The sequence below is a fragment of the Rattus rattus genome, chromosome 16 (assembly GCF_011064425.1).
Source record: "Rattus rattus isolate New Zealand chromosome 16, Rrattus_CSIRO_v1, whole genome shotgun sequence".
In the NCBI taxonomy this organism is placed as follows: domain Eukaryota; kingdom Metazoa; phylum Chordata; class Mammalia; order Rodentia; family Muridae; genus Rattus; species Rattus rattus.
The window spans coordinates 40,361,362-40,373,405 of record NC_046169.1 but is presented as its reverse complement, the minus strand read 5'-3'; the positions used below and the strand labels follow the sequence as shown (position 1 = coordinate 40,373,405).

Sequence of the window (12,044 nt, the reverse complement as noted above, 5' to 3'; positions counted from 1 at the left end):
GCTGCAGTGACCCTTGTCTATGTTGCTTGGCCTAAGGCTAACCCTTTCTTCAAGACTGGACCCATTGCCTCTGTTCATCACCAAAGTCTGAAGTGGGATGAGAGTCGTCAGGAGAGACCCCAAGTGATCCAAGAAACCGCAGCGAGAGACGCTGGCCAGTGGCCACGCCCACTGCCAGCCCCACCCGCGAGCGCAGAAGACCTGTAGCAGACTCCATCCAGCTTATTTTTCTCAAAGGCCCAGGGCCCAGGGACTGGATTCCTTATTTCTGGCAAGCCTCAGCCAGGAGACAAGGAGCTCAGGAGCAGACGCTGGAGTTCAGATTCCAGGCAGCACTAATCCCATTACATGAGCATAAAAAAAAAAAAAAAAGAAAAAGAAAAGAAGAAAGAAAGAAAGGAAGAAAGAAAGAAAGAAAGAAAGAAAGAAAGAACCTAGGCGATCACACGGCTCCACCCTTCCTATCGATCTCTGCCAGCCTCCAGCCTATCCTCAGGTTCCTAGAAATCTGTGGAGTTCCCCCGTAGATAGCAGAAAATCGATATGTGTGACTGAACACAGAAGCCCCGGGCAGCAGCATGGGGACCCTCCAGGGAGAAGCTCTCTCTATTTCTGCCTCCACTGTTGGCAGTTCGTGAAACTGAATCTCAGCCAGTCTGGCTGGATCTATCCTCTGTGAAATGATGAGAGAAGAGTTGTCTTGGTGACCATCAGTGATATTTTTTCTGACTTTCAGGACCCCTAGGGCTGTGGTTGACCAGTTTATGTCCCTTGTGTAGTTCACCGTCAGTCTCGTTCATCCCCACTGTGTTAGGTGGGACCTGCACCTGGTGTATTTGTTACTGTAGCATCTCTGTGAGTGTTGGGTGGGACCTGCACCTGGTATATTTGTTACTGTAGCATCTCTGTGAGTGTAACATGGGACCTACACCTGGTGTATTTGTTACAGTAGCATCTCTGTGAGTGTAACATGGGACCTGCACCTGGTGTATTTGTTACAGTAGCATCTCTGTGAGTGTAACATGGGACCTGCACCTGGTATACTTGTTACTGTAGCATCTCTGCCATCACAGTACCTTTTAGAAGCAAACTAAGACCGAAAAAGAATGACTCTGGTTCCCAGTCTGAGGAAGCAGTCCATCAAAGTGGGAAGGAGAGGTCTTACAGAGGAATGTGTGATGGAGTTATTCTAATCATAATGGGCCAGCATAATGGGTGTGTGACAGGCACCAGAAGCAGTAACCCTCAAAATCCAGTCCATCCTAGACAACCCTCTCCCCTGACACCCTCCCCCACACCACCGCCACCAAACATCTGGAAGCCAGGTGCTCACACTCACAAGCAGCAAGCCGCATTTGAAGTCTAACGCATGCTGCTGTCCTGAAGGAAGATTTCCCAACTTGTGTTTTAATTCATCCATTTTACAGCGCTGGGGATGAAAACCAGGGCCTCACGGCTGCTAGGCAAGTGTTCTTTCCACCACCCGCTGCCTGGGAATGACTGTCCCTGGATTCTTCCAGATCAGGGCCGCCCGGTCCCCTAGTAGTATTAGAGGGGTGTCATTCTCATTGCTATGATGAAATGCTCAACAAAAGCTCCTTAAGAACGGGGTTCATTCTGGTTCACAGTTTGAGGGCACTGTCCATCGTGGTGGGGAACTACGGTGCCAAGAGCACGGGCAGCCTGTCATATTGCATCTGCAGTCATCGAGTAAAGAGAAGTAAGGCTGGAGCTCACCTCAGTTTCCCTAAAGACAGACGCTAACTAGAGAGAGGTTATCAGGACACTTAACTCATGTCGTCTCCCTTTTTTTTTTTTTTTTTTTTTTGGTTCTTTTTTTTTGGAGTTGGGGACCGAACCCAGGGCCTTGCTTCCTAGGCAAGCGCTCTACCACGAGCTAAATCCCCAACCCCTCCCTTCCTTTTTAAGATCAGCCAGGGGGTGGTGGCGCACACCTTGAACTCCAGCGCTCATGAGGCAGTGGCAAACGCAGACCCGCATAGTCCAATGAACTGATTTCTCAGGATGAGAAGCCACAATGCCCTTCAGGCTCTGGCCCCAGGCCATTACCAACGCTGCCAAGTATATTCCTGGTTCCTTCTCTGTACACCAGGTCCTCGGGGAGAGCCTTGCATTTGCCTAACCCTCACCAGGATTTATAAAAACTGCAGTTAAGGACAGTTGTGACCCACCACGTGGGTGTCTGGAATTGGACCTGGGTCCTTTGCAAGAGTGACAAGTGCTCTTAAGTACTGAGCCATCCCTCCAGCCCACAGAAAACGGTGGCTTTAATTCCAACTGGCCGGGAAGCTAGTGGTCCCTATGGTGAGAGTGGAAAGGGACCAGAGAGCTCACACCCCTGTTCTCCAGCACCACCTCAGTTCCTGCCTCTAGCTGTCATTCACGGGTTGAGAGAGGAGCAGTTGGGTCCAACCTCAAACGAATCTGAGAATTTGGGGTGAGAGGGGAGTTGCTGGAGTTTGTACATTGTATTCCAGAATCAGTCTCTACTCCCATCTCAGGATGGGGTCTTCTCTCTTCACCAACCAGCCTTTCTCCCCACTCAGCCTTGGGATCTGGCTTATTTAACAGGAAGCAGAATGTCTACTGAGAGGAAGGCCATGGCTCGGATCCCCAAAGCTTGGATTCCTGCACTGCTGCAGCCAGCACATAGTATGGCTACGATTCCCACCCTCCTGCAACCAGCACACAGTATGGCTAGGGTTCCCACACCACTGCAGCCAGCACACGGTATGGCTAGGGTTCCCACCCTCCTGCAACCAGCCACAGTATGGCTGGGGTTCCCACACCGCTGCAGCTGCATACAGTATGGCTAGGGTTCCCACACCGCTGCAGCCAGCACACGGTTTGGTATGACTAACTCATCAAAACAGGATTAGTGCCTTCTTTCCAAGTCCCCCAAGCCTAACTCAATGCATTCAATGAAAACCAATGGCGTCTCTATGGATCCTGGTGTCCTCTTCCTCACCCATAAAGAGGAGGCGTCTAAGCAGGGTGACTTAGGTTGGCTGATGGTCATTGTGTGTGGTCACTTCTCCCCGTACCTGAAAACCCATCCCTTGTAAATCCTCCCCAGTGAGGCATGGGTGCCTGACCAGAGCCTTGTGTTGTAAACACTGTTACTGACCCAGAGCCATCTGATGCTATTGGCCAACCACTTAGGCCTCAGGTCTCCCTTTCCTGACTCCCGGCTCCACGGACCAACATCTGGAATCAAACCAGAAACTCGCTCCGCTATCCAGATGCTTGCTGTAAGAAGCCAAACATCTGTGCGATGGAAACCAGGACACAGAGAAGCCTTGGGTCCGTCTCTCCCAGCGGATCTGGGCTGCAGAGGTTCAGGGCGTCAGGGACCCTCCTGCCTGTGTGAGGACCATCCACACCAACACAGACCCGCTGCTCAGCTGGGGCTTTCACGACTTCCAAGCAGAAAGATAAGCACAGGAAGTCTGTGGTCAAGGCAGCCATGCCTGCCAAGCCTTTGACAGAATCCTGGTCTGAAAGAGAGGAGAAACAATAGGGCTGTGGGCGGGGCTGTGGGCGGAGCTGTGGGCGGGCTGGGGCGAGGCATCTGGTTCTTTTATTCCCAAGCTGCAGTAAATCAGACAATCAGGAAAGAGGGCCCAGGGAGGCAGGCGGCGTTAATGGAAACCTCTTCTACGCCCCTTGAGGGCTCCTAACGGCTTCGGGGAAAAAACATAGCTCCTACTTTTCATACATAATCTGGACCTTGGTTTCCATACCTGTAGAAGCAGGACCCCATCATCTCCACGAGTCAAGCAAAGCGGAAGTCTTTGGAAGTGGGGTGTTGCGAGGTTTCAACAATAGGTGACCGAGGGGAAAGGACGCCATCGTAGGGTTATTCGGTGGTGGCAAAATGCAAGCAGCATTTCCAAGCTGAGCTCTTCTGGGGGTTCTGGGGGTACAGGGCAAGTGGAGCACACAGGTCCCTGCCCCGATGGGGTTCTCCCAACAGGGGGCAGGCAGGAGACTACTAAAGGCATGAGTGGAGTGATTCTGGTGGCCATACCACAGTAAGATGAGATCTCACCTGCGACCTGAACGGAGTGGCAGCCTCAAGAGAAGATGGAACCTCTAGGCTGGAGGGTGACTTGTTTACTTGGTTTGGGGCTGTAGTGTTTGAAGTAAGATCTCATTCTGTAGCCCAGGCTAGCTTCCAATTCCCAACTCTCCTGCTTCCATTTTTTGATCCCAGGATTACAGGGGAGCTGCCATGACCATGACTAGCAGATAGTGACATTTAGGGGGTGGGGGGCAGGGAGAGCATAGGTAAAGCAGCATCATTCACAGAGATGGTGGGGAGGGGGACAACATTCCCTGCTGTCCACATCTGTTCACACTGTTCTTTTCAGGGACATGGAGAGAAGGTCACTCCTGGAGACACCGTGGATCGATTTGCTTCTAAAAGATCTTTAATTTTGTTTTCAAAAGGCATCTTCATCTCAGACAGACGGATTGAGAGTTTATTACAGCTCCTGTTGTTACTTCCCAGGTCCAGAGACACCACCTACCCACATCCAGGCCAATAGTGAAGACGTCTTAGGAGTATCTTGCCTCTGCTCTAAAGCGGGTTTTTGCTGAGACTTGCCTCTACTTCAGCCAGGATTCTGCTGAACCCGGGGCAAACGTTCACCAAAGCGGATGCTGAAAGCTCGGGGGTGAAGGGGGCAGCTTGGTGAACTGTTGGTATCTAAGCTGATCTTTTAAACGGACTCTCAGGAGCACGTGGACACCCTCAGTGAGGTGGGAGGGGGTGTCCCTCAAACCACACTGTCCTGCTCAATTTTGTGATCTGTGAAACCCAGGGGGAGTGGGGAGGCACTGAGAAGGGATGGGCTTGAAGCAGTGTCTCTCCCAAAGCCCAAGGGCTGAGAGGAACTGACTGGCAAACCCTGTAAACGCCATACCCTTCCCCTCCAAGGACAGCACAGTCCCTGGACTTGCAGGAGTTGGGAGTGGGGGTTGGGGGTGGAGCACAGAGACTGACTAACTTCTTGGGAAAGCAAGAACTTTCTAACAGACAGACAACCAGACGACAGGGCTCTCACTGACTATATGACCTTATGCAAACCCCTCACCTTTATGAATCTCTCCACCTCTTCATCCATCTATAGGTGTGGCACTGGGTCTTACCAAAAAGGTCTCCCTAAGTGCTTGCCCCAAGCCTGAGCACAGCCAGGCCACATTTTTAGTGCAGCAGCCGCTGAACCTCTTCAGCCCTGCAGGGCATTCTCTGGACCTGCGTTTCTTCCTCTCCCTCCAGCTCTGTGTCCCCACCTGCCCAGTGACCAGGCATCTGGGCCAGGAGTTGGGTGGCATGCCTAGGGTTGCCCCCATCCTCTGGTGGAGACATGTCCGGGTGTCCAAGGCTAACCCCCAGCACAAACACTCGGAGTGATTCTCGCAGCCACAACCGCGACACAGCATTAGCACGCCTGGGCTAATGTATGTATTATTTACAGAGTTTCCCGATGTACTCAGAGAACTCCCCTGAGAAGTATAATTGTGCACTGGGAGGTACGTTTGAATAATATTTACAATTAATTTCCATCAACAGACTAATGCAGCAGGACCTCTGTGCTGCACAGATGGGCCCAGCGTTGGCTTCCTGCTAACCGCTCCCCTGAGAAAGCTCAGAGCTTTTAAATACCGAGCCCTCTGCTCTCTCCAGCTCTCCCAGTCTGGAGGCCTCTGGGGCTCCTGCTACTCAATGCTGTAGCCTCCTGGCTTCCTCCTCCCAGTGCTCTCCACAGCAGACTCAACAAGCAGGTCTGAGCAGATCAGTCTGCCCAGCCCTGGTCCTCTGTCCACCTCCCGCTCCCTGCAGCCCAGCCCTCAGAGCTCCCACGTGGCTCTCTCCCTCCCCAGGAGTCCTGGTCTGCGGCCCCCGCAGGTCCACCTGGAGCCCTCCCGGACCTTCCACCCTCTCAACACCAGCCCACTCTCCCCAGGCAGCACCAGTCTTTCCCTAGGGTACATCCCTGGCCTTGGAGAAGTCTGACCCTCCCCATGAGAGACCTCAAAAACACAGACCCAAGGTCACTCTTTTGACAGGGGGTCCCTGGAGATGATGTTTCAAAGAGAACCTGGATGGCTCAACAGAGGTGGGGATTCCAAGGTGGGGCGGCTTTACTCCATTGCCTGTTCTCCCTCCCTCCTTTCTATCTTCCCTTCTGTCCTCCCTGCCTCCTTTCTGTCCTCCCTCTTCCCTCCTCCCTCCCCATCCTGTTTCCATAGGCTGACCAAGGTAATGTCTCCCAGTTCCAAGCCCTGAAGCCCACATTACTTCCTAGCCGTGTGGCCCTTACTTAAGTTTCTGCAGGACACACAGGGACACAGCATCGTCCTCCCCGGGGTCCAAGCACAGACTGCAGTGCTCCTTGGCATCTGGATGCTCAGAAGCACACTCCGCTCCCCCTCCCCCACACTCCAGCGGTCTCCCCTTCTTGTCCCTCCACACCTTGTCTTGGTCCCACCGGCTCATCACCCACCCAGGGGGCAGCCGTGAGGCCATCTGCTGGGTCCCAGCTCCAGAGAAGGCGCTGCTGGCCCTATTGGTCTTTAGGGGGACACAGAGGGCCACAGCACTTTGCCAGCTGCAGGGATTATATGTAAGTCCTGGGAGATGGGGGATCGAGGGCAGTTAGGCTGTGAGAAGTCCATGAGGACAAGACTGAAGGTTTCACTTAGCACTTGGCGTGAACTGAAGTCAGCACAGGGGTGTTATGACAGCCAGGAGGAAGAGGAAGAGGGTGGGCTGGCTCTAGGGGGTTGACATGGACTGGCGTAACACTCCTGCTGGTCAGTTTTTCCAATGGCAAAAGATTTGCTGGTCCCCTGCCTGGCCTGGCCAGCCCTGGTGTCCAGGAAATGCACTGTCCAAGGGGCCATGTGGCCCCGGTCACGGACAGGCATCTCTGTTGATATGATGAATCCCATACCCTGGCATGCCTTGGTTGCACATGTGTAGCCCTGGGGGGGTAGGGGCGGGACAATGGGAACACAAGGCTATTTTTAAACCTCCCCTGTACGTTCCGCTCTCTGAGAAGCCAGAGGTTCCAGCTTGGATCAGTTTGGAACTGCCTCATCGTAAGACCCAACCGGGGAGGAACAGTCTGTCCCCAGATGAGGTGTGACTCCCAGCAGTCTAAAATTCGGGAACTGGCCGGGCCAGAGGACGCATGTCTGTGTGTTCCGCCCCGGTGGAGAAGTGGCTTGGAGGAGAACAGAGGACACTGCAGGGGCCAGAAGGCCTTGGACCAGAGAGGCTGACCTGCCAGGCTCCTCCTATGCTCACTCAGCAGATTTCAGGGTGTGCGTGATGGGAGCCATGGGGGCTGAGGCTGGAGGCAGCCTTTTCTTCGCATGTTGGATTGCTCTGAAGACAACATGCAAAACCTCGTAAAGGCTCTTAAGGTGTCCACGTGGATCCACTGAAAAACTTGTATTTGTGGCTAAAACCCCAAACCCATTAGCTTCCCCCACCGCTGACTCTCCATCTTCCTTTCAGCCAGGAGAACTGGGGTTCTAATCCGGTCTCTGCCAACAGCTAGCTGGGCCCCCTTGGGCCGGTTGCTTAACCTCTCTGAGCCTCTGCTTCCTCACATGCACGAGGACCTACCCCAGGTTTCCGTGAAGAATAAATGAGAAGATAACGTGTGAAGTGCTTAACATGGTGTGGGACATGTTAAATGAATGCAAGCAACCCCATCCCCAGGGAAGGAATGACATCAGCCAGGTGGAGCTGGGCCCGGGTCTTTGTTACTGACAGTGCGTGGGGTTGGGTGAGTCATTTCCCTGTCAAGGGAGGGAAGCCTGATCCTGGGCTGCCATCGGGGCTGTGATGCCCCCCGTGGGGAGGGTGTTCAAGGAGGAGTCAGGTGAGCTGGTCAGCGGCAGCCTTTAGAAGACGCTTTGAAGACAGTCCCAGACCAGTCTCCAGGGACATCCCAAGCCCTTCCAGCCAGTGCTGGAATGGGAAGGAAGCTTCTGTGAAGAGCCCCCCTCCAGCCTGGGGGTACAGTGCTAGCGGGGTATACACACTGAAGCAAAGAGCTGCCACCATCTGAACCCCCAAGCACCCATCGTTGTAGCTCTGTCCCCCTGTGGCATGATGGTGTGAGATATCCTGTACCCACATCCTTTGGGGTTCTCTGCTCTCTGTCTCCACCTCTTCAACACACACACACACACACACACACACACACACACACACACCTGGGTGTGCTGCCCTTGCAAACAAGTTCTATGAAGCCCCTCAGGTCCTGGTCCTCCCCATTTTTCCGAAATCCAAAGTCAAGGTCTTGGAGGATGATGGTGGTGGTGGGGTATTTGCTGGTTTGACTGTCATGTCGCCATAACAGGTCTGCAGTGACGTCCTCACCCACGCGGGTGACTGTGCAGCATGTTTGGGGCGTCCACAGTGAAATCGTGTGCCTGTATGTGGGTCACAGCTCAGGCCTTGATTTCACAGACCCTCCCTTTTCTGAGCTGGTGGAAGTTGGTCCCATACTCCTGCGGCAGGGGCCCAGGTTGCTTGTCTGCCATTTTGCTGGAAGAGTGTCCTCACTTGGGAACCCCACCCAAAAAAATGGGCCGCCTCCTGCAAGACGTAGCGGGCGCTGGGGCATACCCAAAGGCTCCAGGTGTGTCTCCTACCTCAGGAGACAAGTCCCTGGGCTGTGGAGCCCATTGGGGACAGTCCCAGGGAAGGCTCAGATGGTGCTGGTCTCTTTCTCATTCACTGAAGCCTTCTCAATCAACGAGGACATCTTGGTGAAGCTCCTGTGACTGGGGTAGGAGGAGGGTCCTGTGTCCTCGCTCAGGGCGTTCACCAGGCGGGAGAAAAGGGCCACCTTGAATTTTTTGAAGTCGTGGCCCATGAAGACGTACAGGATGGGGTTCATACAGCTGTTGGCGATGGCGACGGCCGTGGCCAGGGGCAGTCCCAGGCTGAAGACAGAGGCCGGCACAGCCGTGTGGTGGAGCTCCAGCAGGTAGAGCGTGTGGTAGGGGCACCAGCAGAGGAAGAAGGTGATGATGATGGTGATGATGATCTTGAAGGGCTTCTTGGTCTTGGCCAGGCGGTTGCGCTGCAACTTGAAGACGATGGTGAGGTAACAGGCCGTGATGACGAAGACGGGGATCAGGAAGCCGCAGAGGAAGCGGGTGACGGTGACCGCCACATGTCTGCTGTACCCTACCGGGTCTGTTCGCGGGTGGGTGGAATGAGAGAAAGGCTCGGGCGCGGCCAGGCTGAAGTTGTTGAAGCAGGTTATCTTCCCGTGGCTGGTGCTGACCGTGTCCCGGAAGACGAGGGACGGGGAACTCAGGAAGAAAGCCAGGACCCAGACGACCACGCAGGTCATGTAGGCCAGACGCACGCTGCGGTGGTTCTGGGACCAGACGGGGAGGAGCACGGAGATGCAGCGGTCGAAGCTGATGACAGTGAGCAGGAAGACGCTGGTGTACATGTTGTGGCTTAGCAAAAAGCTACTAATCTTGCACATGGCTTTCCCAAACACCCAGTGGTAGTCCATAGCGGCATAGGTGATATGGATGGGCAAGAAGATGTTGAACAGGAAGTCAGCCACGGCCAGGTTGACGAACCACACGGTGTTCACCGTCTTCTTCATCTTGAAGGTGGCAATGACAATCACCAGGCCATTGCCTAGGATCCCGAGGAAGCACACCAAGCTGTAGATTACCACCAGGAAGACCTCGGCCACCTTGGCCTCCAGTGGACCCGCCTCCTCCAAGTCCACGATGTAGTCTGAGCCGTCAGAATACTCCTCGTCGTAGATGCTGGAGTCGTTGTAACCCTCGTACTCCATCTCTGCAAGGGAGGACAGGGTTCATGGGCTAAAGGCCTCCGTGGGCAAGTGCTGAGGCATTGCCTGGCACCACCGAGACTTCCTCCTCGTCTGAGCAAGGCCAGGGTTGTGACGTCAACCACCTCCCCCTTTGCAATTTCTTTTTATTTTGCATTCGCATGCCTGTGTGTGTGTGTGTGTGTGTGTGTGTGTGTGCATGTACATATGTTCACATAGGCAAGTGCATGTGGAGGGCAGAGGGCTACGTCAGAGAAGACAGGGTCTCTCACTGATCATGAAGTTTATTAGTTCATCTACCTATCTCCACAGCCCCACTCCTCCTCCTCTTCCTCTCCCTCCTCCTCTCCCTCCTCCTCTCCCTCCTCTTCCCCCTCCTCTTCTTCTTCTTCCTCCTCTTCCTCCTCCTCCTTCTTCTCCTCCTCCTGCTGCTGCTGCTTTCTCTTCCTTTTCCTCCTCCTCCTTCTCCTCCTCCTCTTCCTCCTCTTCCTCTTTTTCCTCCTCTTCCTCTTCTTCCTCCTCTTCCTCCTCCTCCTTCTCCTCCTCCTCTTCCTCCTCTTCTTCTTCCTCTTCCTCCTCCTCCTACTGCTGCTGCTGCTGCTTTCTCTTCTTCCTCCTCCTCCTGTTCCTGCTCCTCCTCTCCCTCCTCCCACTCCTCTTCCTTTTCCTGCTCCTCCTCCTGTTGCTCATCCCGTTCCTGCTCCTTCTCTTCCTGCTCCTCCTTCTCTTCCTGTTCCTCCTTCTCTTCCTCTCCCAATCCTTCTGAGACAGGGTCTCACTATGAAGCCCTGGTTGACCTGGAACTCACTATATAGACCGGGCTGGTCTTGAACTCAGAGATCCATCTTTCTCTGCCTCCTAGGTACTGGAATCCTTCTTTGTTTCTTTTACAAACACCTGTTGCCATCTTGCAAGGCAGGCGCTGTTATAATGGTTAGCATCTAGAGACAGTAACAGCTGGACCCCGCAGGTCCAGGTAGGGATATGAGGCCAGATGGAGACCCAACTGAAGCTGTAGAGGTGGAACGGGTTAGGACACTTGTGGTGGTTTGAGTGAGAACGACCCCCACGGGCTCGTATGTTTGAAGACTGGGTCCCCATTTGGTGGAACCGTTTGGGAAGGATTAGGAGGTGTGGCTTCACTGGAGGAGGCATGGCCCTGGGGTCAGGTGCTGTCTCTGCCTCCTGCTTGTGAGATATGAATACTCAGCCACCATTCTGCTACCCGCTGAACTGTGCCTTTGCTCTGCCCTATAGACCCTAACCTCCTGAACAGTGAGCCCAATTAAACGCTTCCTTTTGGGCTGGAGAGATGGCTCAGTGGTTAAGAGCACTGACTGATCTTCCAGAGTCCTGAGTTCAATTCCCAGCAACCATGTGGTGGCTCGCAACCATCTGTAATGAGATCTGATGCCCTCTTCTGGTGGGTCTGAAGACAGCTACAGTTACTTATATGCATAAAATAAATAAACCTTTAAAAAAAAAAAACACTTCCTTTTACAAGTTGCCTTGGTCATGGTGTTCTGTTAAAGCAATAGAACAGGTGACTGATATGAAGCTAAATGAGGAAAATGATGTCACCCTCTGCCCCAACTGCAGGAAAAGACGGGGTCCCAAGTTTCATCTGCCTCTTAAGCCTTCCTTCCCAGATACTCTGTGTGAGGCAAATAGTCATTCAGCATCCCCTAGGGTATAAACTATCACACCAGCTCTACTCAGAGTGGAGAAGGGACCGTGGTCCCACTCACATGTCCAAAGCCCCGGGGACCGCCAGCCTAGCATCCTCTCCTGATCCCACCCTGCTGATGGGCACTAGTCCTCTTTGGAGACATGAGCCCCTACCTTTGGAGACCTTCACTGTTCACTGTTGCAGAATAGAACTCGAGGGTAGGTCCTTGGCCGATAGGTCACTGTGCACGGCTAGAAATACCTGCGGGGAGGGAACACAAGGCAGTGGGTAGATTCAGAGCCCGACAAGGAGGAAACAGAACTCAGAGGAGTGAGAGCCACTCAGCCAAGGTTTCCCTGCTGGGAAGCGGGGCTTTGAACCTGGGACCAACTGGCTCTACCCAGATCCACTGCTGCACCTCCTCAACACCGGCATACAGGGCTAAAGACTGGGGGTGCGACACAGGTGCTGCGCAGATTGTGGGTGACTCGGTGGACACTCGC

At 53.8% G+C, this 12,044-nt stretch overlaps 1 protein-coding gene across 1 annotated transcript; it reads right to left on the bottom strand.

The window, feature by feature from the left end:
* Nucleotides 1-8,510: 8,510 nt before the first annotated feature.
* Cmklr1 (chemerin chemokine-like receptor 1) lies at nt 8,511-11,800 on the bottom strand. Its single transcript, XM_032886737.1, has 2 exons — nt 11,715-11,800; nt 8,511-9,877 (listed from the first exon to the last, which is right to left on the bottom strand). Exon 2 carries the CDS (start codon nt 9,873-9,875, stop codon nt 8,757-8,759), a length of 1,119 nt encoding a protein of 372 aa, XP_032742628.1. The 5' UTR covers nt 9,876-9,877; nt 11,715-11,800; the 3' UTR covers nt 8,511-8,756.
* Between the last annotated feature and the right edge of the window lie 244 nt (nt 11,801-12,044).